This window comes from Tetrao urogallus, assembly GCF_951394365.1.
Source record: "Tetrao urogallus genome assembly, chromosome: 1".
NCBI lineage: Eukaryota > Metazoa > Chordata > Aves > Galliformes > Phasianidae > Tetrao > Tetrao urogallus.
Window position 1 is genome coordinate 38234298 of NC_136813.1, and position 26565 is coordinate 38260862.

A 26565-nucleotide genomic window follows, 5' to 3' on the forward strand; every position below is an offset into this window, starting at 1 on the left:
AATCTGGAAACATTTTTTTAAAACACTTTTTTAGTGTAACTGCAAAGATTTATATGATGCAATACTCAATGATACACAAGCATAAAGTTTAGTTTTTAGATATAATAGGAAAAAAAAAAAAACATTGAAAAACTATATAATTCAAAAATAACTTTTTAAACAGTTTTGAGGCTGTTAATTTTTTCATATACTCTTATCGCTGGTCACCCACCTTCTGGTTGTTCAGAAAAAAACATGTTATCTCCAAAAATTTGACTTGAATCTGAACAAAGAAGTTTTATGACGTTTTCTCAAAGATTCATAATAAAATTCAGTTTGAGGTTAATACAACTGCATTAGAAGTTTATAGGTGCATGCCATTGATGTGTGATGCCAACATGTTTATATTTGCGAGGCATCCATGATAAGCAGAGGAAATCTAGGATTTAATTAAATTGCTAAGCATAAGATATAGTTACACTTCAGATTATTTAAGGTATCCAGGATATTCCCATGAGGACACCATAAACTGAAGTGAACACAGTTTGATTACATAAACAAGGGACGCTAGTGCTATTAGACACGTCTCATGGTGTCCTTATATTTTTGGGCCATAGAGACACTAAAGGAAACCTAAAAGCAAATTTGAAAATATCCAGTTAACTGTACAGGGGTTTGTCTCTATGGAAAAACACTCAGCTTGGTAATTCAGGGAGAACTTGTTTATGTGCAATTAGCAGCACAGAGGTAAGCAAAGCATGTGATGTCTAGATAACTTCTGAGCTTCTAAACGTAGAATTATTTTGATATCTTGCTGATACCTTTACTGATATTTTATCTAACAAATTTTAGGTTGAAAAATGTAAAACAAACAAAAACAGAACAAAGAAAAATTCATAAACTCTCTCTGAAACACTGCCTGTAAATCTTAGCATCATGAATTACAGCAGTTCTTGTTTTAGTCATCTCCTTCCTAGCATTCTTTTCTGCTCTTTCCCTTATATTTCTCAGGGTGTCTATGAATGTTTTTGTTTACACTGAACAGTATTTAGTTACGTTATGAAGGGCTACTCCAATATACATTCGTCTTTCTTCCCATATTCTTCAAACATTAACTGAAACAGAATAAATACTTGGGCATGTCAGAGAATCATATGCTGTGCCTGAGCTTTCCATTGATGCGTATCAAATACCAGGACAGCTGTAGAGAAAACATTAAGAAGCATCAGTGGAATTGCATGGGAACCTGGAGGCTATCACTGCACTGTATTTAAACATTCTCTCTTAATTCTACACTAATCTGAGCAAGTGAGATGCATCCTATGCCTACAGAGAGTCCAGAAAGATATGGTTGATTAAAACATCTAACCAAACATATTCCCTATTAATAGAAATATAATTATATGAAAGGAAATCCATTTTAGTATATCTGAGGAAATACATCCCACAATCCTAATTCTCTATTTCAAGTTGGTTATTACATGCTGTATTGCCAACATCCACAGAAAGGGCATCAAAACTTTAGTACTGATTGTTCTATGGGGATCCACTCAGTGCAATTAGAAGATCTCAGAATCCATATACTTCTTTGTCTATGAATTTCAAAAATATGAATTTCAAAAGCTTTTACAATATCTCTGCACAACCTCTTGCAGCAGTTTAATGCTTATAGCATTTTTTTTTAATTATTTTTTTAATTTTTTTTTTTTTTTTGGATAGATATGGAGAAAGGCTCAGAACAGCCCCATTGCTCAGCATTGGCATGCTGCAAACTAAGATTAGCCAGCAGAAGGTTTTTTTATTATTATTATTTTTATTCCTACTGTAGGTTTCCAAGAAGGGCTGTGATGGGACTCTAGTCAGTAGCCAAACAAATACACTTTTTCTCATTACTCTCATGGGATGGAGATAAAATAGAAGGAAGGTGAGAAGGCTCATTATATTGATATGACAGTCTCATAGGAAAAACAAAAGCTGTGTGTGTTGGTTAAGCAGAAAGAGGAATTAATTCAAAGATTCTCATCAGCAAGCAGATGTCCAGATGCTTCCTAGAAAGTAAGACCACAGCATGCATAGCAGCTAGACAGGAAAACACCAGAGATGACCCCCTCTTTTTTATCCTTTTTAAAAATCTTTTTATCTTTTTCTTGCTGCCATTTTCACGATAGTAGTTATTATATTCTTATTAAAATAAAATTACCTGAGGTGGAAGCAGTGGTAGTCTTATATATGCGAGCAGCATACTTAGGTCACCGCATCGCCTCTGCATATCATACTTCACCCACATCATTAAAGCATGGAAAACGGTCTCTTCATCAGGAACATTCACATCATCGCTAGCAAGAAGTTTATGGAGTTCTTCAGCTGGTAGAAGTAAAAATTCTTGATTTCTTATAACTTCAATTATATTCTCCTGAGAAGAGGAAAGCATCACAGATTTAATAACAACACTGGAAGAAAATAAAAGTAGTTGTTAAGTTAATATATACATAGGATTAGTTAATATCCATCTTTCTTACAGATGATAAGAAAAAAAACAGAGATTATTAACAACTGTATTTGTAATTAATATATAAACATATAAAATGAAAGTAAGATTGTATGGTAAAATTGTAATAAAAATACCAGAATTTAGTTATAATGGATAGAGCAGATCTATATATTTAAAAGAAGGTGCTTTCTATTGGTCCTTTGCAGGTAGATCCCACAGATGCTCACATAGAAACAGAAAAATAATTGAAGTTTTGTAGTTTTGTCAGGACCTATTTTTAAATTGCTTGAGTAAATGCCAAAAGGTAATTTATATTTTTCTGGCCTTTGTTTTTGTCCACTGACTCCGAACAAAGTAAGTTTAAATTGTGTGCTTAGAATCTTGTACGGTAGCCTAGAAATGTAAGGGAAACAGTTTATAGGCATTTCCTATAAGTTGCTTAATTCATTTTAATTAAAAAGCCATAAAACTTAGAAAATTTCACTGCGCTTCTCAATAAAATGATTTATAAAGCAAAATTTAATTAAGGCTGGTTAAACTGACATTAAATCCCATTATAAAGAAAATATAACTCAACATATTATTAGAAACCAACATGAAACTTTGCAATGGCATATTAATCTAAAGTCCTAATATTATTGAAATGCATTATAATGGTAGAATACATTTTATGAACCCACAGAACTTAATTAATTTTGAATAACTTTCAGAGCAGGGATATTGAATAATTATATTATTATTTTGATTAAGATTTCTTATAATTTTAAATTGTGTTTTCTTTTGGAGATATATTTAAGAAGATCTTATTCCAGCCTCTGTACTGATTCACCATCGAACAAAAGCAACATCCAACAGTTTCCAGACAAAACATGAGCTTGCTAGGCCCAAATCTTTTCTTCTGAACATTTGAATTTCCAGTAGTTTCATGTAAGTCATGGCTAAGTAAACTGTTGCCTTTAAAAATTTTAATGAGCAGTTGTATGTGTGTGTATAAATATATGTGCACTTACATGACATATTTATGCATATTTTACATATATAAAACTGATTTCTTGATCTTCAGAGTTAAAACAAACAACAACAAACAACCTCCCTCCTTTAAGTATTTAGCATTCCTTAAATTGACTTTTGACTGTGAAAAACTTCTACATCACATTTTAATTTCTCTAATACCATTTTATTTTGAGTGGAAAAGTACATTTCAGTGGGTTGCTGTTCTATCAAAACAATGTCCCTGTATTCTTTCCAGGCTATACAACCCTGCTTCCATTTCTGTTTTTCCCTCAGTTTATGCTGCATGTCATTGCACAGCCATTATGGTCACCTACCTCCCCAGCTCAACTTCTTCTGCTGTGGGATGGAGAGCATTGTGCTCTCAGAAGGCTGTCCTTAAGGAGCTACCAGCTCTGTTCTGTGCCCATGCCCTTAAGGACAGTTTCCCAGGGATCCCACCCAGCAGTTCCTTTAGCAGCCAGAAGTCTGCTCTCCTGAATCACAGGGTCCTTGCTCTGCTTTTTGCCAGGCCCACATTGTTCAAGATCACAAACTCAAGAATCACAAATCACCAAGGCATGGTCACTGCAGCCCAGGCTGCCTCCAATCTTAACCTCTCTAATACTCTCCTCTGCATTAGTGAGCACCAGGTCCAGTAAGGCTTCACCTTGGGATGGTCCATCTATTATCTGGACCAGGAAGTTGTTCTTGACAGAATCCAGGAATCTCCTGGATTTTCTGCTACCTGCCAAGCCACTATTATATCTGGGTGGCTGAAATCCCCCATGAGGACAAGAGTCCGTGAGCACGACGCCTCCTGCAGCTGAAGCAAGAAGGCCTTGTCAACAGGCTCCTCCTGGTCAGGTGGCCTGTAGCAGACCCCAAACACTAGATGCCTTTCACTGGACCAATCCTTGATTTTTACCCACAAGCTCCTGACCTGATCGTTGGCTGTTCCTCACACACAGCTCTTTGCAATCTATCCACTTCCTAACATAGAGGGCAACTCCCCCACCCCTTCTACCCTGTCTATCCCTTCTGAAAAGCCTGTAGTCCTCAATCAAGGTATTCCAATTGTGTGATTTATCCCACTATGTTTCCGTGATAGCAATTAAGTCATACTTTCCCTATTGCACCACAGTTTCTAGCTCCTTGTCACAGAGTTAACGAGATCAATCTATGCCCATGGCAGGGGGGCAGTAGCCCCCTGCCCCCCTCCCCCCAAACCCCAAAAATGAGAAGGGAAAGAGAAAAGGGGTGGGGAGATGGGAGCTGGGTTCAATGAAGGAAAAAACAAAACAAAACAAAACAACAACAACAACAACAAAAAAAAAACTAGTAGCAACGATCTTTCAAGGAAAACTTATTTTACTAACTGTGATATCAGAATGCAAGATAACACAATACAATACAATCTAATTGAAATTGAGACTAATAAATCAAATAATATAGGAGAGTGTTCCTGAGACCGAGTCAAACCTGAAAAGGCTTGGAACCCTCCAGCACCCACTGCAAGGCAGTAAGAGATCACCCCACCTGGAAGGCCTAGATCCCATGACTTCCATTAATGTATAGGAGTATAGGTACCCGGAATTGGAGCATTAACATTTTAACTCCCAGTGCACTACATGATATTATGATGTGAAATACTGAAAAACAAAACCACGACACTCCTTCTGTTTATTTCCCATGCTTACCAGTGCTGCACGCATTGGTATAGAGGCACTTCAACTTAGCTAGTGGCCTCGTTGCCTTTTTGGAGGAGCCCTGCCTAATACCTCCAGTACAAGTCTGGGGTTTTCCCTTCCCAGGAACTATCTTCTTTTCCTAAGACTGTACTATCATGTATATTCTTTACTAAGGTGAATGTCCTTTTAAAGTTCCTGAACTCTTATTAAGAAGTAGTACTCTCAATATCGCTATGGTCTGGTTCACTAGCTAAATGATGGATCTCAACTAAGAGAGAACTCTACCTTCCCTGTGTAATCCAACGAGCCATATTTCTTCCAGTAAAATCATAGAATCACAAAGGTTGGAAAAGACCTCCAAGATGATCCAGTCCAACCGTCCTCTTATCACCAATATTTCCCACTAAACCATGTCCCTCAGTGCAATATCTAAATGTTACTTGAACACTTCCAGGGACAGTGACTCCTTGGGCAGCCCATTCTAGCATCTGACTACTCTCCTAGAGAAGTATTTCCTAACATCCAACCTTAATCTCCCCTGGCACAACTTGAGGCCACTCTCTCTAGTCTTACCGCTAGTTACATGGGAGAAGAGTCTGACTCCCACCTCACCACAACCTCCCTTCAGGAAGTTATAGAGAGCAATAAGGTTTCCACTGGACCTCCTCTTCACCAGACTAAACAACCCCAGGTCCCTCAGCCACTCCCCATAAGACTTGTGCTCCAGACTCCTCACCAGCTTCGTTGTTCCTCTCTTAACATGCTCCAGGGCCTCATTGTTTTTCTTGTAGTGAGGGACCCAAAACTGGACACAGTACTCAAGGTTCGGTCTCACTAGGGCTGAGTACAGAGGAATGATCACCTCCCTGCTCCTGCTATACTATTTCTGATACAAGACAGGATACCACTGGCCTTCTTGGCCACCAAGGCACACTGCTTGCTCATGTTTAGCTTAACATCAATCAACACTGCCAGGTCTATTTCCTCTACACAGTCTTCCAGCTACTCTGTCCTAAGCCTGGGTTGTGGTCAAAGTGCAGGACCTGGCACTTGGTCTCGTTGAACTTCATCCCAATGGCCTCAGCTCATCTATCCAGCCTGTCCAGATCCTTCTGTAGGGCTCCAGGAAGATCGACACTTCCTGCCAACTTTGTATTATCTGCAGACATACTGGCAGTGCACTCAATCCCATCATTCAGGTCATCAATAAGGACATTAGACAGGACAGACTCCAATACTGCCCACTGGGGAACACCACTTGTGACCTGTCAACAGGTAGATGAGACTCCATTCAGCACCACTCTCGGCCCAGCTGCCCAGCTAGTTCTTTACCTAGCAAAGAGCTTATTTGTTCAAGCCACGGGCTGCCAGCTTCTCCAGGAGAATATGGAAGAATACTTTGGGAGACAGTGTCAAAGGCTTTGCTGAAGTCTAGGCAGACTATATCAACAGCCTTCCCCTCATCCACCAGGCAAGTCACTCAATCATAGGTCAAGCAGGAACTGCCTTTCACGAACCCATGCTGGCTGGGCCCGATTCCCCAGTCGTTCTGCACTTGCTGTGTGACTTTCCTCAAGGTTACCTGCTCCGTAACCTTTCCTGGCACCAAGGTCAGGCTGACAGACCAGTAGTTCTCCAGATCCTCTTTACGTCACATCTTATAGATGGAGACACCTTCGCAAGCCTCCAATCCTCTGGGTGCTCTCTGGTTGACCAGGAATGTTGATAGATGATGGGAAGTGGCTTGGCTATTGCCTCCACCAGCTCCCTCAGCACCCTTGGGTGGATCCCATCCAGCTCCATGGACTTGTGGCAGTCTAGGTGGACTAGTAGGTCTCTAACAGTTTCCATCTGAATCATGGGAGGTTTATTTTCCTCTCTATGCAAGAACTCCAGGTCAGGAGTTAGGGTACCCCAGGGATAACTGGTCTGACTTAAAGAAAGCATTGAGAACCTCAACCTTTTCCTTATCCTCAGAGATCACATTCCCTGCTGCATCCAGTAAAGGATAGAAATTCTTCTTAGTCTTACTCTCTTTACTATTAACATATTTGTAAAAAAACCTTTTTATTCTCTTTTATCCCCAACAGCCAAGTCGAGTTCAAGCTGGGCTTTTGCCTTTCTAATTTTCTCCCTGTGCATCCTAACTTCTTTGTACTTTCCTCAAGTTTCTTGTCCCTTCTTTCACAGGAAGAAGATTCTATTTTTCTCCTGGAACCTCAGGAAAAGCTCCCTGTTTATCCATGCTGGTTTTCTTCCCCACTTGCTCATCTTCCAGGGAGACAGCCAGCTCTTGCACCTTTTTCTTGAGGAGCAATCAGCTTTCCTGGACCCCCTTTCCATTCAGGACTGAATCCCAAGGAACTCTCATACCAGCATCCTAAACAGTTCAAAGTCCACCCTCTGGAAGTCCAGGGTAACAGTTTTGCTGGCCCACTCCTGACTTCAACAAAGATTGAGAACTCTACCATTTCATGACCATTCTGTCTAAGACAGCTCCTGACCTTCACTTCGCCACCACTCCTTCTCTGTTTGTAAACAGCAGGTCTAGCAGGGCACTTCCCCTCGTATGCTCTCTTACCAGCTACATCAGGAAGGCTTTGCAGTCAGCGAGGAGATATAACTCCTGGCAAGGTCACCTGATGATCTCTTCTTCGCCTGCGCTTCTCTGTCTGCTTTTCTTCATCTGCTCAACTGGACTGCACTTCTCACCTCAGCATTGTGGTGAGGCCTATCCACCATTCAGACATACACTCTCTCTCTCTCATTATATTTTGCTGATACTATATTTAGTAAATTAGTTTGTTCCACCTCAGATCGTTGCAGCTGTTTTCAATTATTTTGGGGTCCCCTGTTTCCCTTTTCCAGAGGTGCAGATCCACAGATGACACCCCATGAGAACAAGGGCTGGCAATTGCACAACTTCTGCCAGCTGTTCGTAGAATGCTTCATCTGTCTCTTCATCCTGGTAAGACTATCTATAACAGACCCCCACAGGGATGTCCACCTTATCGGCTCTCCCCACGATTCTTACCCACAGAGACTCAACTTTATAATTCCCAGCCTCAAGCTCAACAACATCAAAACATTCTCAAATAGAAAGCCATGCCACCAGCCCTCTGTCCTTGCCTGTCCCTTTTGAGGAACTTACAGCAATACAATGCAGCACTCCAGTTCTGGGAGTAATCCCACCACACTTCTGTAATGACAGCTAAGTCACAGTTTGTCCATCACACAGAGGCTTCCAGCTCCTTCTGTTTATTGCCCATGCTGTATGTATTGGCATAAATGTACTTCAGCTGAGTCCCTGGCCTCACACCTAGTCCCCCTAGGCTCATCTCCAGGGGGCCTGGTTTTATCCCCTTCTCCTTCACATCTAGGCTAAAGGCCTCTCAACAAAACCTGCCAGCTCCAGGGCTGGGATCTACTTCCTTCTTTGAGGCAGGTGAGACTCATCAGTAGCCATCAGGCCAGGTGCCAAGTAAACTACCCCATGGTAAAAAAACAAACAAACAAAAAAAAAACAAAACAAAAACAAAATACCCCAATAATAATAATAAATTCTTTCATCTACACCAGCCTCTCAGCTGCATATTTGTAAGATCCTTGATTGCCCAGGTTAGCTGCTTTGGAGCTATCCCAGCTAGAATTGCAAAACTGATCATGAGGTACAGGGGGTTTTGGCCAGTTCCTTTACCAGGGGAACCCTGAATTAACTGAGCAGTCTGGCAGCTCTCATAAGAGTGGCTGATGCAGTGTGCATACTGCAAGGACAAGGGAACTGCATCCACACCCCTTGCCTTAGAAAAAGCTTTCAGGAGGGCCATGGCATGTCAAGGTGCAGTAAGGAAAAGGTAGTGTGTGGAGCATCCACAGTGTACTGCAGCATTAGATGCGGTAGCTTGTGCAGCAGGCCACAGAAGTACACTTCCCTCTCCTTGCTCAGGAGACCAGCTTACCTAATGGCAGTCTCTGAGTTCCTTCCTCATGGGAACAGAAAGCCCTGTATGCAGACTGGACCTGACTCACAGGGAGGTGTGCTGCCTCCCTGGGGCCTGTGTCAAGAGCATAACTAGAAAACTCCCAGATCTGGTTCACTGCTCTGATTACTACCCACTACTGATAGTTCAGGCAGGCAGCGATAAGGTAGCTCAGAGAAGCCTGCAAACTATCAAAAAAAGGCTTCAGGGCAATTGGTTGAGTGAGTGGGAGCACAAATGGTATTTTCTTCTATTTCTTCTGGGGTGGCAAAGGACACAGAGTGGGCTAGGAAAACCCAGGTAATGAATAAGTCGCTGAAAGGCTGGTGCTGCCACAGAAACTTTGGGTTTTTCAACCATGGGATGATTTCACACCTGGTCTAATGGCTGCAGATAGGTGTTACTTCTCCTCTAACAAGAGGACGGATCCTAGCCCAAGAGCTAGCGGGGCTCACTGAGAGGGTTTTAGACTAGTTAGGCAGGATATACATTGAGGCTTGCTAGGACACAGCAAATAGTCTGGGATTTTATACTAGACCCGATGGGGGAAGAGAGTCAAGTGAGGCAGGACAGAGAAAGGCTTGGGGTTGCTATCACACCAAGAGATGAGGGAAAAAACCTCCAAACTCTCCTGTAGAATCTTCTGGGAACTCCTCAGAGGTGGAGGGACAAATCACAACTAGCTGTGATTGAGGACTACAGACTCTTCAGAAAACATAAAATAAAATATTCTTTGCTTTTAAAGGATGAAGCTCTAGAACTGATTGTAATGCAGAAGGCAGGAACAGTTCTATTACAGCCAGTACAAGAATACAGGATGCAAAAGGGATTATGTGAGATAGTTTCGTATTACAGAAGGAAACTGCCTTTGTTTCCTTCTCAGTTTTAACTCAGTTACCCTTCTGTTGAACCTAATAACATTTGTTTCACTGAAGATTGCTTCCTTACAAAGGCATCATGTCAAAGACATCTGGAGATGGATAATTTGCCACTTCTGCAGTAGTTTTCAGAAGTAATCATCCTCAGCGTTAAAATGTGTGTCGAATTTACCATTTAAACTCATCTGCCTTCCACTCATACATACTCATTATGAACTTTTCTCTGATTAACAAGTCCATTAGCACAAAAAAAGAAAAAAAAACAAAAAAAAACAAAAAAAAAAAAACAAAAAAAAACAAGCCACTTTAAATAATCTCTTGGGTCTATAACAGCTCTAAGAATTTGAGTGGTTCTGACCTTGCTTTGACAGTTCATTCACAATACTGTATCCTATAGTACACCATCAAAATGTTCAGGAATCAAACAGGATACTTAATCCTTAATATCGTTTGAGAGTTTTTTTTTGTGGTAGCACCTACAAATTCACTAGTAATCTCATAATCATTCACTGACCTAGCCTAATGCGATTTAGCCTGTGAAATGTGATGGAATAAAGCACAGAACAAAGGATGCTTAAATATACAGGCATATCTGATTTTTATTTTTTTTTAAAAAAAAAGCTTTTAGATTCATAAATGGTTAATAAATATTGTAATTAAGATAACATTCTGAATGAATTGAAACTTCAGCCAAAGCATTATTTTTTTTTTCTCATATTCCTGTACTTCAAACTTGAATTAAAAATAAGTATAGTAGTCATTAACAATAAAAATGCCTTTAATGAATCATGGAGAAATGAATGATCATAGACAAAAAATGTATTATTCTCTTACTCTCCACACTATAACCATTTGCAAAAACTATGAGTTTTTTTCTGTCTTCATTAGCTATCTCAAAGCATATGTGTTCTGTATCATGTCATATATCCTGCTGCTAGAGAATGTTTCAGTTACAGTTTTGTTTGAGGAGTGAATTAAAAAAAGAAAAATAAAAGCGCTTTTATGTTAGTATTTCACATTTAGTAATCATTTTAACTGAAATCAACTACTAAATAAAAAATAAAAACAATAAATAAAAACCCACCTCAATCAACTTCACACAACAAAAACATGAAAACTTGAAAAAAATTTGGATTAATTTATACAAAATTTTCATATTGAAAACAGTAAATATCTTCCAAAAGCATTCTTGAAAACAAGTAGCTCATTATAGGATAAATATAATGTTCTGGAAATGCCTGAGTTATTTGCCTGAGTTATTCTCCCACATTTTTTCTTTTCCTTTGCCAGTTGCTAATTTATCTTTTCAGGAACATCCAACATTTCTGGAAGTCTAATTTAGTATGAAACAAGAGGGTGTATTCCTAATTAGAAAAACACTGGAGCACAAGAAGAATTCTTCACCGTCATCCAGCCACTCAGCCCCAAGTCTATAGTGCTGCATGGGGTTATTGTGGCTGAAGTGCAGGACCCAGCACTTGGCCTTGTTCAACCTCATCCCATTCTCCTCAACCTAGCAATCCAGCTTATCTAGATCCCTCTGAAGGGCCTCAAGCAGATCGACACAAGAGATGCTTAAGCTGGGGGTGAGGCAGATGACTACTGAAGTGCATCTATACCAATGCATGCAGCATGAGCAACAAGCAAGAAGAGTTGGAAGCGATTGTGAGTCAGGCTAATTATGACCTTGTTGCTATTACTGAAACATGGTGGGACCACTCCCCTGACTGGCAGCACTGGAGTGCTGTGATAGATGGCTACAAGGTCTTCAGAAGGGATAGATGAGGAAAGAAGGGTGGTGTTGTGGCCCTTTATATTAAACACTGCTTTGATGTTGAAGAGCTTGGGATAGGGAATGACAGAGTTGAGTGTCTGTGAGTAAGGATCAGGAGGAAGGCCTGTAGGGGTGACATCTTGGTGGGGGTCTGTTATAGACCGCCTAATCAGGACGAAGAGTTGGATGAGGCATTCTATGAGCAGCTCGTGGAGGTCACGCAATCGCCAGCACTTGTTCTCCTGGGAGACTTCAACTTCCTGATATATGTTGGAAATATAACACAGCACAGAGGAAGCAGTCCAGGAGGTTTCTAGACTGCGTGGAAGATAGCTTCCTTATGCAACTGGTAGGAAAGCCTACCAGGGGTGGTGCCCTGCTAGACCTGGTCTTCACTAACAGAGAAGGACTGCTGGGAGAAGTGAAGGTTGGGAACTGTCTTGGGCAGAGCAACCATGGAATTGTAGAATCCTCTATTCTTGGAGAAGTCAAAAGAGTGACCAGCAAAACTACCTTCTTGAACTTCCAGAGGGCTGACTTTGATCTGTTCAGGATGCTTGTAGAGCGGGTCCCTTGGGAGTCACTTCTTAAGGGTAAAGGGGTCCAGGAAGCCTGGACACTCTTCAAGATGGAAATCTTAAAGGCACAAGAACAGGCTGTCCCTGAGTGCCGTAAGGCGAGCCGTAGGGGAAAACGACCGGTGTGGATGAACCAGGAATTACTGTTGAAAGTCCGGAAGAAAAAGAGAGTCTATGTCTTCTGGAAGAGGGGACAGACTACTTGGGGAGACTACAAGGAAGTAGCTAAGGTATGCAGGGAGGAAGTTAGGAAGGCAAAAGCCCAACTTGAACTCAGATTGGTCACTGCAGTATAAGAGAATAAAAAATCCTTTTATAAATACATCAATGACTAAAGAATAACCGAGGAGAATTTTCATCCTATACTTCATGCAGCAGGAAATGGGATCACTGAAGATAAGGAGAAGGCTGAGGTCCTCAGTGCCTTCTTTACATCCACCTTTAATAGCCAGACCAGTTATCCTCTGGGCATTTTATGCCCTGATGTGGAAGTCTGGGATCCTACTCAGAATATACTTCCAGCAATTCAGGTGAAGACAGTTAGAGAGCTCCTTCTCCATATGGACTGTCACAAGTCAATTGGGATCGGATGGGCTACATCGTTGGGTGCTGAGGGAGCTGGTGGGAGTGATTACCAAGCCGCTCTCGGCCATCTATCAGCACTTCAGATTAACTGGAGAGGTCCTTGAGGATTGGAGGCTTGCCAATGTGATTCCCATTTTTAAGAAGGGCCGTAAGGAGGATACGGGGAACTGTCAGCCTGACCTCGGTACTGGGGGAAGTCATGGAGCAAATCATCTTGAGGAGATCACACGGCACGTGTGTGGTATCCAGGGGATCAGGCCCAGCCAGCACAGGTTCACAAAAGGCAGGTCATGCTTGACCAATCTCATCTCCTTCTATGACTGGGTGACCAGACTGGTAGATGAGGGAAGGGCTGTTGATGTAGTCTTCCTAGACTTCAGCCAAGTCTTTGACACGGTCTCTCACAGGCTTCTTCTGGGGAAACTGGCTGCCTGTGGCCTGGACAGATATACACTCCTTTGGGTAAGAAACTGGCTAGAGGGTATGCCCAGCAGGTAGTGGTGAATGGTCCAGCTGGTGACCCATTTCGAGTGTTGTCCCCCAGGGGTTGGTACTGGGGCCCATCCTGTTTAATATCTTTATTGATGACCTAGATGAGTGGATTGAGTGTGCCCTCAGTACGTTTGCAGATGACACCAAGTTGGGAGGTGGTGTCAATCTGCCTGAGGGTAGAGAAGCCCTTCAGAGGGATCTGGATAAGCTGGATCGCTGGGCTGAGGTGAATGGGATGAGGTTCAACAAGGTCAAGTGTCGGGTCCCGCACTTTGGCCACAACAACCCCATGCAGTGCTATAGGCTTGGGGCTGAGTGGCTGGATGATTGTGAAGAGGAAAGGGACCTGGGGGTGTTGGTTGATGCTCGGCTGAACATGAGCCGACAGTGTGTCCAGGTGGCCAAAAAGGCCAACGGCATCCTGGCCTGCATTAGAAATAGTGTGGCCAGCAGGAGCAGGGAGGTGATCATCCCCCTCTACTCAGCACTGGTGAGGCTGCACCTTGAGTTCTGTGTTCAGCTTTGGGTCCCTCATACATAAAAGACATTGAGGCCCTGGAATGTGTCCAGAGAAGGGAAACGAAACTGGTGAGGGGTCTGGAGCACAAATCCTATGAGGAGTGGCTGAGGGATTGTTTAGTCTGTAGAAGAGGAGGCTCAGGGGAGACCTCATTGCACTCTACAACTTCCTGAAGGGAGGTTGTGATGAGGTGGTGTTTGGCCTCTTCTCCTAGGCAAGAAACAGGACCCAGGGAAATGGACACAAGTTGTATCAGAGGAGGTTTAGGTTAGACACGAGGAAAAACTTTTTCTCTCAGAGAGTGGTCAGGCACTGGAATGGCTGCCCGGGGAGGTGGTGGAGACGCCGTGCCTAGCAGTGTTCAAGAGGCATCTGGATGAGGAGCTAATAGATACGATTTAGTTTGTGGTAGCAATGGTAATGAGAAGATGGTTGAACTAGATGATCTTATGGGTTGTTTCCAACCTTGTGATTCTGTGATACATTACTGTTCAGTGGTTCTGTGATACCTCCCAACGGTGTCATCTGCAAACTTACTGATGGTACAATGGTAATCTCCATATATTTTCCAATAAAATAATTTTATATATTACAATGTAGAATAACCATTGTATTTACATCATGAGTAATCTGTCAAGATACAAATCTTCAGAAAATTAGTCACATCAGTTTGCTCTTTTTGACTGAACACTTAATAAGCTGATAAGTAAATGCTGAAATATATTAACTTACCGTTGAATCCCAAAGGACAAATTTCATTCAAAAGTGAAATTGTAAAATCTTTGTCATACTGCACATTACACTGATTTTACTGACAGATACTGGTGCTTAGTAAATTAACCAATTTGGAAGGAACAGACCTTATGTTTCAGTTTCTCCAAAATTCTTCATATTACCATAAAATAATCTCATGCTTTCTACTACAATGTACAACAATTCTTATTGCCAGTTCTTTATTTGGAAAGAAGAGCTTCTACACTTTTTAAAATTCACTATTTAAAAAAACATCCCTAATTTTTAAAGAATGATCTGAATCGGCCTCCAAACTCAGCTTCCGAAGCTATGCTGCCATAAAACCATCGATAGCAACAAGGTTAACTGGGGTATCTTCTCTGTGCATCACAGATTTTGTAAAGTTGCAATTTTAGGGATTCTCCATGCAATGTTCATTTTTAGAAGACCTTTGTGAACAGGACTTCAATTTATTTAGTAGTACTTTATGTAGGTTTTGTCGCCACAGAATCCTTCACAGTCAATTACATAATTAAACACGTAAATAGGGAAGTATTTCTTTTTGGCTGCTTTTTAATTTATTGCTCAAATGTTTTTAATGAAAATTAATTGTCACATTAAAGGGATTAATATCTCATTCTCCCTTTCCATGACAGTTGTGTCTTCTGTGTCTACTACAACCTCTCCAGCAGCCATATCTACACCATCGCCAAAACAAACAAACAAAAAACAATAAAAGAAATTTGTTCACATGGAATATGGCGCTTTCTTCCTATCTTCAGTTATTTTCAGTTATTATCCCTAGATATATCTAAGTAGTGCCCTGGTAATTCCCTTGTAATGGATTCCCAGGATTACTTTTCTTAAGGTGATTCAGGATAGTAAACACTCCATATTCTTCTTTCCCATGAAGAAGAAACCCAAGCCACAGGATTTAGTCTTGAGTAAGATAGCATAAGATTTAGTCTTCAGAGTATGTAGCACAATCACTGATGCTTTTTTATTACTGCTTTTTAGTTTTCATGTAATCTGTGAAATTAGATGACTAGAGTTACAAACAGTATTAAGGGTGCAAACAAACCATAGAGTCTAACAGTAGGATCTGACATTTCCTATTTTGTCTTCTGTTTCTGTTTCTTTCCTAATAGTCCCCAACACTTTACTTCCTTTTAACTAGCCTTACTGCTCAGCCAATATTTTCACAGCAAATAATTGATCTCAGTGAACAAAAGTTGTAGATTTTTCTCCTACCTGACAAGAGAAAGTTATTCAGGACCTTCTCATTAAACATATATAAATTGTTCCTCCATCTGCAGTAATTTTAACTTGCATTTAATTTTACTTAGCATTATATGCTTAGCATCCTAAGATTCTTTAGCAACTTCTTAGAGTAAGTTTGTGTTTTTTACTATGTTCAGTAAGTACGTACTGTCTATAAAGTAATTTTATTTCATTATCAATTCCTTTTCCATATGATTTACGACAATGTTCAACTGAATTGTTTTTAACATACTTTTCTTGTAGTCTTTACTGGTAACTTTTCACATAGTAACATCTGTATCCTCATTCTCATCTTTTGCTTCATAATTGTTAACCAAGTATTTCATAAGAAGATTCTTTTATTTAGGATTCTTTTTTTATGCTTTCACAGTAACTGATTTATCAAAGGACTTTTAAGAAGGCAAATGTACACTAGACGAATTGCTCACAAAGTTCATAGAGCTGTGAAGGATGTTTTTCTTAGCAAAATTTCCGTATTCTCCATGTTTTTAATCTATTTTTCTTCCCACTCTTCCTTATTATGATTAAACCAAATAATCTTTTACAGATGTCAAGCTAATTGGTTTCTTTCTCCTCTTTCTTTTTTTCTCTTTGTTGTCTCACTGGCATCACATTTATCAATTTGCATTTTTTTCTCTTACCATACAATTCAGACATTAGGTTAAATAACCAGGCAGCAGTAGATACCATTCTACACTCTTTTCCACTGCACAGAGACATCCAGAATCAAACTGAATAAATGTTGGTTTTTTTTTGTTTAGTTTAGTTTAGTTTTCCCTGTAGTTGCTTTAAAAAAACAGCATTTATGAGGTACTGAGTTATGTAATGCATTTCCATAATGTGTTCCAGGCAAGTCAAATCACAACTAAAAAGGAAGAGATTTTTATCAATTTTACGATAAATAATTCATCTGCAATACAGCTCAGATGAATATAACAGACTAAGAACTTCATGAAGTTTATTTTAAAAGATGTTTTCCAAATGCAATTTAACTTTCATTCAGTATTTTTTTATTCATTAATCTATGCTGATATGTTTGAAATTTTGTAGTAAGAAAAACTTAAGTCCTTAAAAACAAGCCTGCAAAATATTTTCTGTAGAAACAGACTTTTGTGAGGAAGTCATGACGATTAATTTATTTCTGAATAACTTAATATCTTTCAATAAGTTATACTCTTAGTGAAATCTTAATTTAAAGTTTTAACAATTCCTAGGAATTTCAAAAATCTCAATTTCTGTCTAAACTTGATCAAAGCAAAAACAACCATTTGTATAAAATTTGGTAAGTTTTACAGCTGAATTATCTTGGATTAAAGAAAAATAGTTGGATGCCTTTTAAATATTGCTCCTCCTGAGATCCTGAGATCAGATCAGAGGTATTTATTATTATTTTTAATGCTTGTTCCATTAGTCAGTATATGACTAGTCTAAAACAAAAATATGCAGTGTGTTTGGCATTTATGAAAGTTCTAGACTTACAGAAGATTGATTTTGTTTTGGATACAGTCTTGTCAGAGGTCCAATTCACAAAATAAATGTTTCATAACAGCTGCTGATTTCTTCAGTTTTGACAGTTTTTACTTACGTAGAAAGATGTACAAGATGTTATGTTCTAAATATACTTTTTAATTTGTGCTAAACTACTTACTAACTCCTCAGTTTGACCACTGTAGAACTGCACTGCAGTAATTCAGTAAAATTCACAGCTACACCCTTGAGAGTTTTGGCTTTTGAATCAGCACATTAAAAAAATACAAGTTCTCTTACTTACTTCCCTAGCATAAGTTTACCAGCAGAATGTACTTAGTTTACAATCAGCTATTTATGTTTAGACGTTGTGTTGAGGGATATAATTTTGTGAGAACTATTGGTGATAAGTGGATGGTTGGACTGGATGATCTTGTAGGTCTTTTCCAACCTTAGTGATTCTATTATTCTAGTTAGCAGCTGCTATTTCTTCGTAACTTGCAATAATTACTGTATTTCTGTGAAATTATTTTAAATCAGAATGACATGAGTAATATTTAACTATTATGGATACTATTGATTAAATTTTATCTTTCATAAGAAAGGTGCCTGAAGACTGGACGATATCCAGCGTCAATCCAGTTTTCAAAAAGGGCAAGCAGGAGCACCTGGAAAACTACAGGCCAGTCAGCTTCACCTCTATCCCTGGAAAAGTGGCAGAACAACTTGTTCTGGATGCTATCTCCAAGCAATTGGAAGAGAAGAAGGTCATCAGGAGCAGTCAACATGGATTCACCAAGGAGAAATCATGCTTGACCAACCTCATAGCCTTCTATGATGTCATCACTGGCTGGATAGATGGGAGGAGAGCAGTGTAGAGCCTTGCACCAGGGGAAGAATAACCACATGCATCAGTATAGGTTAGTGGATGACCTGCTGGAGAGGAGCTCTGTGAAGAAAGACCTGGGTGTCTTGGCGGACAACAGGTTGGCCATGAGCCAGAAGTGTACCCTGGTGGCCAAGAAGACCAACGGTATCCTGGAATGCATTAAAAAAAACCATGGCCAGCAGATTGAGGGAGATTATCCTTTCCCTGTACTCTGTCTTGGTGAGACCACATTTAGACTACTGTATTCAGTTCTAGGCTTCTCAGTTCAAAAAAGACAGGTCTCTTGGAAAGAATCCAGGGGAGGGCCACAAAGATGATAAAGGGTTTGGAGCACCTCTCTTATGAAGAAAGGCTAAGCGATCTGGGTCTGTTCAGCCCTGAGAAAAAAAGACTCAGAGAGGATCTGATCAATGTTTATAAATACCAAAGGAAGCAAAGGGACAATGCCAGACTCTTTTTAGTGGTGTGTGTCAATAGGTCAAGGGGAAATGACCATAAACTGAAGCGTAGGAAGTTCCATACAAATGTGCATAGGAACATCTTCACAGTAAGTGTGATGGAGCACTGGAACATGGATGCTGTGGAGTCTAGTCTATGATAAAGGGCCTGACATGTCACCCATATGAGGAAAGGCTGAGCAATCTGAATCTATTCAGCATGGGGAGAAGACTGAGAGGGGATCTGATCAATGTTTATAAATATCTAAAGGGAAATGGGACGCTAATGGATGAGGCCAGGCTCTTCTTGGTGGTGTGCTGCGATAGGACAAAGAGTAATGGCCTGCAACTTGATCATAGGAAATTCCATACTGATATGCAGAAGAACTTCCATATGGTAAGGGCGACAGAGCACTGTGACAGGTTACACAGAGAGGTTGTGGAGTCTCCTTCCATGGAGATGTTCAAGACTTATCTGGACACCTACCTGTGAGACCTATTGTAGGTACCTGCTTTGGCAGGGGAGTTGGAATCAGTAGTCTCTTAGGTCCATTCCAACCCCTGCAATTCTGTGATTCTGTGATAATGGGAGACTGGATAGCAAGTATGCATATATGCACAGATATGCATATACAAACATATAAACCCACAAAGATATCCCACTGCAGGGTTTTTAATGTATTCTAAATCACAACACTTATCTCATGAGCAGACTACAATTAAAACAATTTTTAAAAAAAAAATCACTACTGAAGGAATAAATTCTACTGAAAATTGAAAATCACAAGATGTCAGATAGAATCACAGCTGATTATTTTGTGAGTATTTTGTTTACCCTTGATTGGACAGTGATGAAATGCAACAAGCTTAAAATTAATAATTGTAAAATAGAAACATAATTTTTGGAAGAAAGAGGGAGACGGTCCCTGGTGGCTATTCAATCCAAACCCCAACCAAATCAAGGCTCATTTCAAATGTAGGTCAGGGCCTTGCTGAAACTAGTTTTGAATGTTTGAGAGTTTCAGAATAGTGGTTGTTATAAGAAACCTGATACAATGATTACCTTCACCGCTGTGAATAAATGTTTTCCAATTGGAAAATTCATTCCCACAACTTTGACTGTTGCCCAGTGTCCTCTCATTGCTCATCTTCAAGAAGAGACTGATTTTTAATCTTTTTTACAATCCCTTTGAAAAGGTAGCTCAAAATATTGATTAGGCCGCCCCTGGCGGACTTCTATCCACATCTCCTCAGACCCCCCCAAGCTCTCTTCATATATGCTTCCTGCTTGAGCTGGGTAAGCAAAGTTCAGCTTCCTTTTGTTGAACTGAATTGCGACCAGCTGGAAGAGGTATTCCCAATTACAGCATCATGAGTCGTAGGTAGAAGGAAATAATTGTTTCTTTAAACCTACTGGTTAATACAACTCAATGTATTGTTGGTTTTCATACAGACACAGCACAAAATTTCATCAGAGGAAATATTCTGAATAGCTTCAGTGGTTGGCTTGAACAGTTAAAAACCAGTAATGCTGACTAAAGCTACATTTCATTCAGGTTGTCTACAGACATATAAGTGAATGTGTGCATGTTGAAAGGGATTAATCCAACCCATGATGAAGACATTACAATTATTATTTATACTGTATCCTTTACAGTATTTTTTTGCCTTATTTACCCTTTTGGTCTATTTCAGTAACAGCATTACTCTACTGTATTTTTGCTTTTCTCCTATCCAAGTGAAAGCAGCTATCGTAAAAATAAAACTTGAATTTGTATCTTTTAAATATAACAGCAAAAAAGAATTAGAAAAATTTTTGATTTTTCTAAGTGTTTAATTTTTTGTGTGCTTTTTTCTTAATATTGTCAATCTTTACATTCATATAAGAAAAGAAACACCAAAGATTTTAAAAGAAAAACCTGAATGTAAGAGGTTTTGATACATAATGAGCCAGATATGCCTTAGTCTCACAAGAAGAGTGCCTGCATTTCTATTAATATATCTAGTTGCAGGATTATTTCTGAATATGGCCCTGTCTTGCCATACTCTCCAAGAAAGAGTAAAAGATATTCCCCGTAAATGCAGTTTTGTACATCAGTGTATAGAAACATCATTTCTTATGCCAGAATTTTGCCTGTGAAACCTGCATTTGTGAAGATCAATTTATATTATCAGAATTAGAAAATAATATGCCAGAATTAACAGGACCTCAATTTAATATAATTAAATGTATGAAAAACCTTTTCACTGTTAATTTGTCTTTGCAGTAGTCTTTTTATTGAAAAAAAAAAACCCTGCATTTTGTAACAGAATAAGTTCTTAAGCAGCCTTGTCTAGACAATTCACTGTAAGTACAGAGATAGCACAATTCTACTGTAGGATGTAAGAAAATCAGATACCATAAGCACTGATGGAAACAACTCAGAGAAGGCTCAGTAAGGTAGGTTCACTTTCATTCACATTTTCATTATTACCTTTACAAAAAAACACAGAGTTACATAATTAAATAATGGGTGAATTGAAATAAAACGAAAAGACAAAAAATGTTCTCTTCTCACCCCCAAAATGGTACTAGTTTCTTGCATGTATTAGTTAAATGAATGTGTAACACTCTTTTTCATTGTAGGCATTTCTGATCACAGCATGATAGGAGTTAGATATAATTTGCATAATTATTAAGTAGTTTGCATTGTCATGCCGAAGAAAGAAGACTTAGTAATAAAAGAAAGATGCAAAGCTGTACATTTTTCAGACTTACTGCATCCTAAGTACTGGCTAATACTTGTATTTATTTAGAATCTACTCTATAAAGTCACATAAAGGAAAAGGACATTTTTTGTTCTAAGCAAAATGAATATATATAGCTAATGACAACCTAAAATACATGACTGCTTACATTTTTTTTTTCCTTTTTTAAATCAATCTACAAAAGCTTTTCTTTTATAAAAGAAAGGAATGAAGCTATGACCTGTTCTCTCATTAAAAAAAAACAAAAAAAACCACACACACACAAAAAAAAAACACCACATGTGCTGAATAAATACTAAATCACAACAGCAAATAAGAAATCACTGCTTACCCAACTAATGAAAATGGAGTAACTGTCTGTTTATACAGAACTGCCTGTCTATATGTACCACCAGATGTCTTTGTTTTGAAGAATGACCTTCTCCACTCAACACTGTAAACTTTTATGTTTGGCAACTTCTAAAATATATGGGTTCTGGAATGTAGTCCAGAAGCCGATGTGTAATGCTTAGAATTTCTCCATGTACGAAGCAATCTAAACAGTGGAGACATACCTGGAACTTGCTAAGTACAAGTTTGTGTCTGATATATTGCTGCTGCTTGAGTCTTTCCTGAGACTTTCATTTATTATACTCTTTGAAAGAAACAAACAGTGCTCACATTTCTCTATAAATGAGGAAACCATTCAGGATTCATTAAGAGTGTTCATTGAGACGTCTTGAAGACTGACATTAGTTGTGCTTTCACATAAGCTTCTATCAAACTGCAGGACTGCACCAACAGCATCTGAAGAAATTTAGCAGTACTCCAGACATACTGTACGCACCTTGGTATTTAAAGCTCTTACTTGCATGCTTAAATAACACACACACACAAAACAGTACTACATTTTATTTAATTAAATGAACTGCAAAACTAAATATTTTTCTCATGTGTCATGTATGCATACTTTGTGGCACTACAGCTACGTATTCCTATTAAATTTAATTTAAAAACTCACCAGCAAAAAAGAAAACAAACAAACGACAACAACAACAAAAAAAAAAACAACTAAATTTGATGCTACCTGTAGATAAAGATCAGTAAACAATCACCTAATATTTTAATATAATGTAACATTTTAAACAACAAACACCTGATATTCTAGATCAACCTTAACTTTTATTTAATATTATTTGATCTATTGGGAATCACTTTTATCCCAACAACATTTTTTGGAACCTAATAAAGTATTAGAAACAAAATAAATCATTTATCTAATAACTTTCCTGTGGTGCAGTATAGCTTTCAGACATGTATAACTCCCCAATTTTCAGTTACTTTCAGACTTTATCTCAGAGATTTTTTTTATTACTTCTACTATACAAATCAGAAAAAGAAACAGAATTTAAGGTTTAAATAATAATAATAAAAAAAAGGCTAATATTTTCAAAAATAATCCAGTTTCAGTTGTTTAAACATTGCTTAGGGCACTACAAACACTTCAAATATAACAAAACATAAGCTCTTAAATTTCCCACAGAATGGCTTCTCTTCCAGGGTCTCATGCACAGTCAAGATACAGCGAGAAATATTATTAATTATGAAGAACAAGACTTGCTACAATTTTTTTTCTCTATTTTGTGCATTTAAAAAAATAGATTCCACAGAAAATACAATGCAATTAGATTTTGAGTCGCAGTGCACCTGTGCAAGGATTCCAAATTAAGGCTGAACATGCAGCTCTGATACTAACATCTGAATAGTTGTTTCTGCAAACCAGTACTTTTGAATATATTGTTTCACATATAACTGTTCTTATATTTTTCCTAAAAAGAAGAAAAAAAAAGCAATAAAAATTACTTGTATTTTTCTTAGAAATATGAGAACTGTTTTTTATTGAGATTATTATTATTATTATTTTACAGGAGAAAAAAAAATCAAAGGAATAAGAAAAAGAGCATGGGACAGATACATGGCTTGGAAGATTTTATGACTAGTAGAATGTTCCAAAAATTTAGTATGTAAGAATGGAGACAAACAGATTAATATGGGTTAATTTAAATTAAAAATGGGAATCAGTGAGTGAGAACTTTCAACTTATTTTTTAAACATAAAAAAATCATATTTAAACCTGAGTACTAAGTGCTGTCCTGAAATTGAAGACAAATGGAATTTAAATGACCACTGGAGAAGCTTCTGTTTCTCTAGTGATGACAGAGGAAGTCTGGACAGCAAGCTTAGACTAAGCAGCTAACATCACTATGACTGAGTTATGCAAGACAGCAGGCATTCTGAATTTTAAAAGATGCATATGAAGACTGCACTGTATGAATTCAAAAGATGTCTAATATTTTAGTGGGAGAAAGTTGTTAATTACTGACAATTATTTTTTAAATGAAAACTGAAAATTAAATGTGGGCTGCATAGATATCTTTTATTTTAATTCATTTATATTAACATATTAGAAGATGCAGTAAATGCTGTTGATTTGATATTATATCACCTTGCGCAGTGGTTTTCAGCTCCAGATAAACTATTCTAAAGCCATTAATAAGACAGTCACAAAAGCAAACAAACAAACAAAAAAATTGTTTTAGCTTCATAGTAAACTAGACTTGCCATCTGTATTCTGCTGAACTGTGTAGTCACAAGGCTACATATGTATGTATGCTAAATATGAAGGCATATTGTACATTCATGGTACTGAAATATGAACCACTGGATCTTCAAAAGAATGGTTAGCTACCAGGAAAGGATACAGAATCAACTGAGCAATAAATTAAGTTTCCCTTTGTAAACACACCGAAAATCAACTAACGTCCTGTTGACTAACTGCGTCATACTCCTGTCCTGCAACAAATTCTACATATCTCCTGTGAGAAAAATGTCTTTTATTCATTGTCCCCAATTTCAGGGGACTGTATGCCTCCTAATAAGCTGAGAATCTTCTGTTCTCTCCGGTACTGTGGATTCCTTGTTTGGCACAACCCCTCTAATGTCATTCTAAACTCAAAAATATTTCCTTTCCTGATCTGTCTGTTAATGAGAATTTGGCTTTCCTCTCATTCAGTTCCACTGTACTCAGTATTCAAGATGAACAAACAGGAGCCTTCTTTTCTCTTGTGTCTTTATAACAGAAAATAACATATACCAACACTAATAAGGAAATATATAGATTATTATGTCACTGACATTTAGAATTAAAGCCAAGAAGACTGTTTAGATCATTAATCTAATTTCTTAAATATCAAGTACGTTCTGCACACACAGCTCACCAATTACCCTGGTAATGAGAATAGTTTCTGCTTTGCCAAGATTTTACTAAAATGCATTTATTCAGTCCTGAGACAACAATATCTAGAGATTAAGAATTCACCATTTCCTCTACAGCTATTCCAGTCTGTTCCAGCATTTAAGCACTTCTCTTGATAGAAAAGTGAACCTTAATTTCACACTGTTTAAACTGAATTGGCTCTTGCTATGGTTAAAGAGCTATTTAGTTCACAGTAGTTTCCCACTGTAATCAAGTATACTGTCTTCTCTTATTTTTAATATGCTGAAATAGCCCAAGCACTCTCTGACTTTCATTGCAAATCGTATTATATTTTCTTGTAAAACAGTGTGTCTCAGAACTTCATGCTCCCCAAACATGAAGTTCTATTTAAAAGTGGTAACATGAGAACTGTGCCAATTATTCACAAATCCACCAGTACATCCAGACATAAGCTGCTTTTTTTGCCATAGCACCATATTGAGACACAAGAGAGTTCTCTATCTATTCCTGTACAGATTTTCTGCAGCTAAAATGCCCAGACACATACCACATTTTACTGAAGTCCAAATGTATTAGGCTTTTTTTTTTTTTTTTTTTTTTTTTTTTTTTCCCCTAAGAAACCTCAATAATCTTATTAAAATAAAAGATGTTGGGTAAGTCTGACATGACCGTATTTGGTAAATTTTCTGTGTGATTGGGACATGATCTATATATATACATGTAGATATGTATAGAAGTATACACATGTATCTAAATACATATACGTACACCTATATGTATATGCACACACAAAGACTCATACACAGGTATCACTTGCATTTATGTTGAACTGAGTTTTACCTTGTTCTAGTTTAAACCCATGTAGCAGAACCCAATGATAAAAGCAGAACTTGTGGCTTGTAATAAAGGCAGTTTACTAGGTAAAGCAAAAGCCACACACAAAAGAAAAGCAAACCAATGAAATAATTCAGTATGCCCCATCAGCAGGCAGGTGTTCAGCCACTTGCAGGAAAGAAGGGCTCATGACACGTAACAGTTTATTGGGAAGACAAATGCCATCACTCCAAACATCCCCCCTTTCTCCTTCTTTCCCCCAGTTTTTTGGTTTCTTTTTTTCCTCAGCATGATGCCACGTGGTATGGGATATCCTTTTCTCTGTTTCAGTCAGCTGTCCTGGTTCTGTTCCCTTCCAGCTCCTCATGCACCCTTAGATTGATCACTGACACAACAGCATGAGAAGCTGAAAAGTCCCTGGCTCTGTGAGGGGAGTAAGCACTGCTCTTCAACAACTGTAAAAAATTGCCATAATAACTATTTTCATTTAAAAATAAAAATAAAGTCCAAAACATGGCATCAGATGAGCCTCCACAAAGAAAATTAACTCTATCCCTGTAAAAATCATGACATACATTCATCTTCACTGTGATAATTTTATTTTCAAGAAGTTCAGTTTTCACTGATGCACATCCTGCCTTGGTCCATATGTTTGAAATTAATATAATTATTGAAAGGAATTAGAGGTTTCTTTTATGATTCATAACAGATACTTAATTATTGTTAATCTCTACTTCAATGCAAACAGTACTGTGATTCTTCCTACATCTAACAATTAAAACTTTTATTTTTATTTTTTTAATCCATTAGGAAGCAATGTAACTCTGCATTTGTTACTTCCTATTTTATCTCTGCATTCTTAATTTTTCTCAACTGATTTTTTTTTCTACATTATTTGTATACTTGTATACTCACAGCACATTTCTAAGTTGATTTTGTGGGCTTGTTTTTGAAGGCTTGTTT

At 38.2% G+C, this 26565-nt stretch overlaps 1 protein-coding gene across 2 annotated transcripts in view; it reads right to left on the bottom strand.

The window, feature by feature from the left end:
* The window catches only part of KLHL1 (kelch like family member 1), a gene marked incomplete at both ends in the record, with an annotated part of 246694 nt that overhangs the window by 87279 nt on the left and 132850 nt on the right, over window positions 1–26565 (bottom strand). For both annotated transcript variants that reach the window (XM_079536205.1, XM_079536204.1), the window contains one exon: window positions 2180–2392. In XM_079536205.1, coding sequence (XP_079392331.1) covers window positions 2180–2392 — 213 coding nt within the window. The remainder of the gene's footprint in view (window positions 1–2179; window positions 2393–26565) is intronic.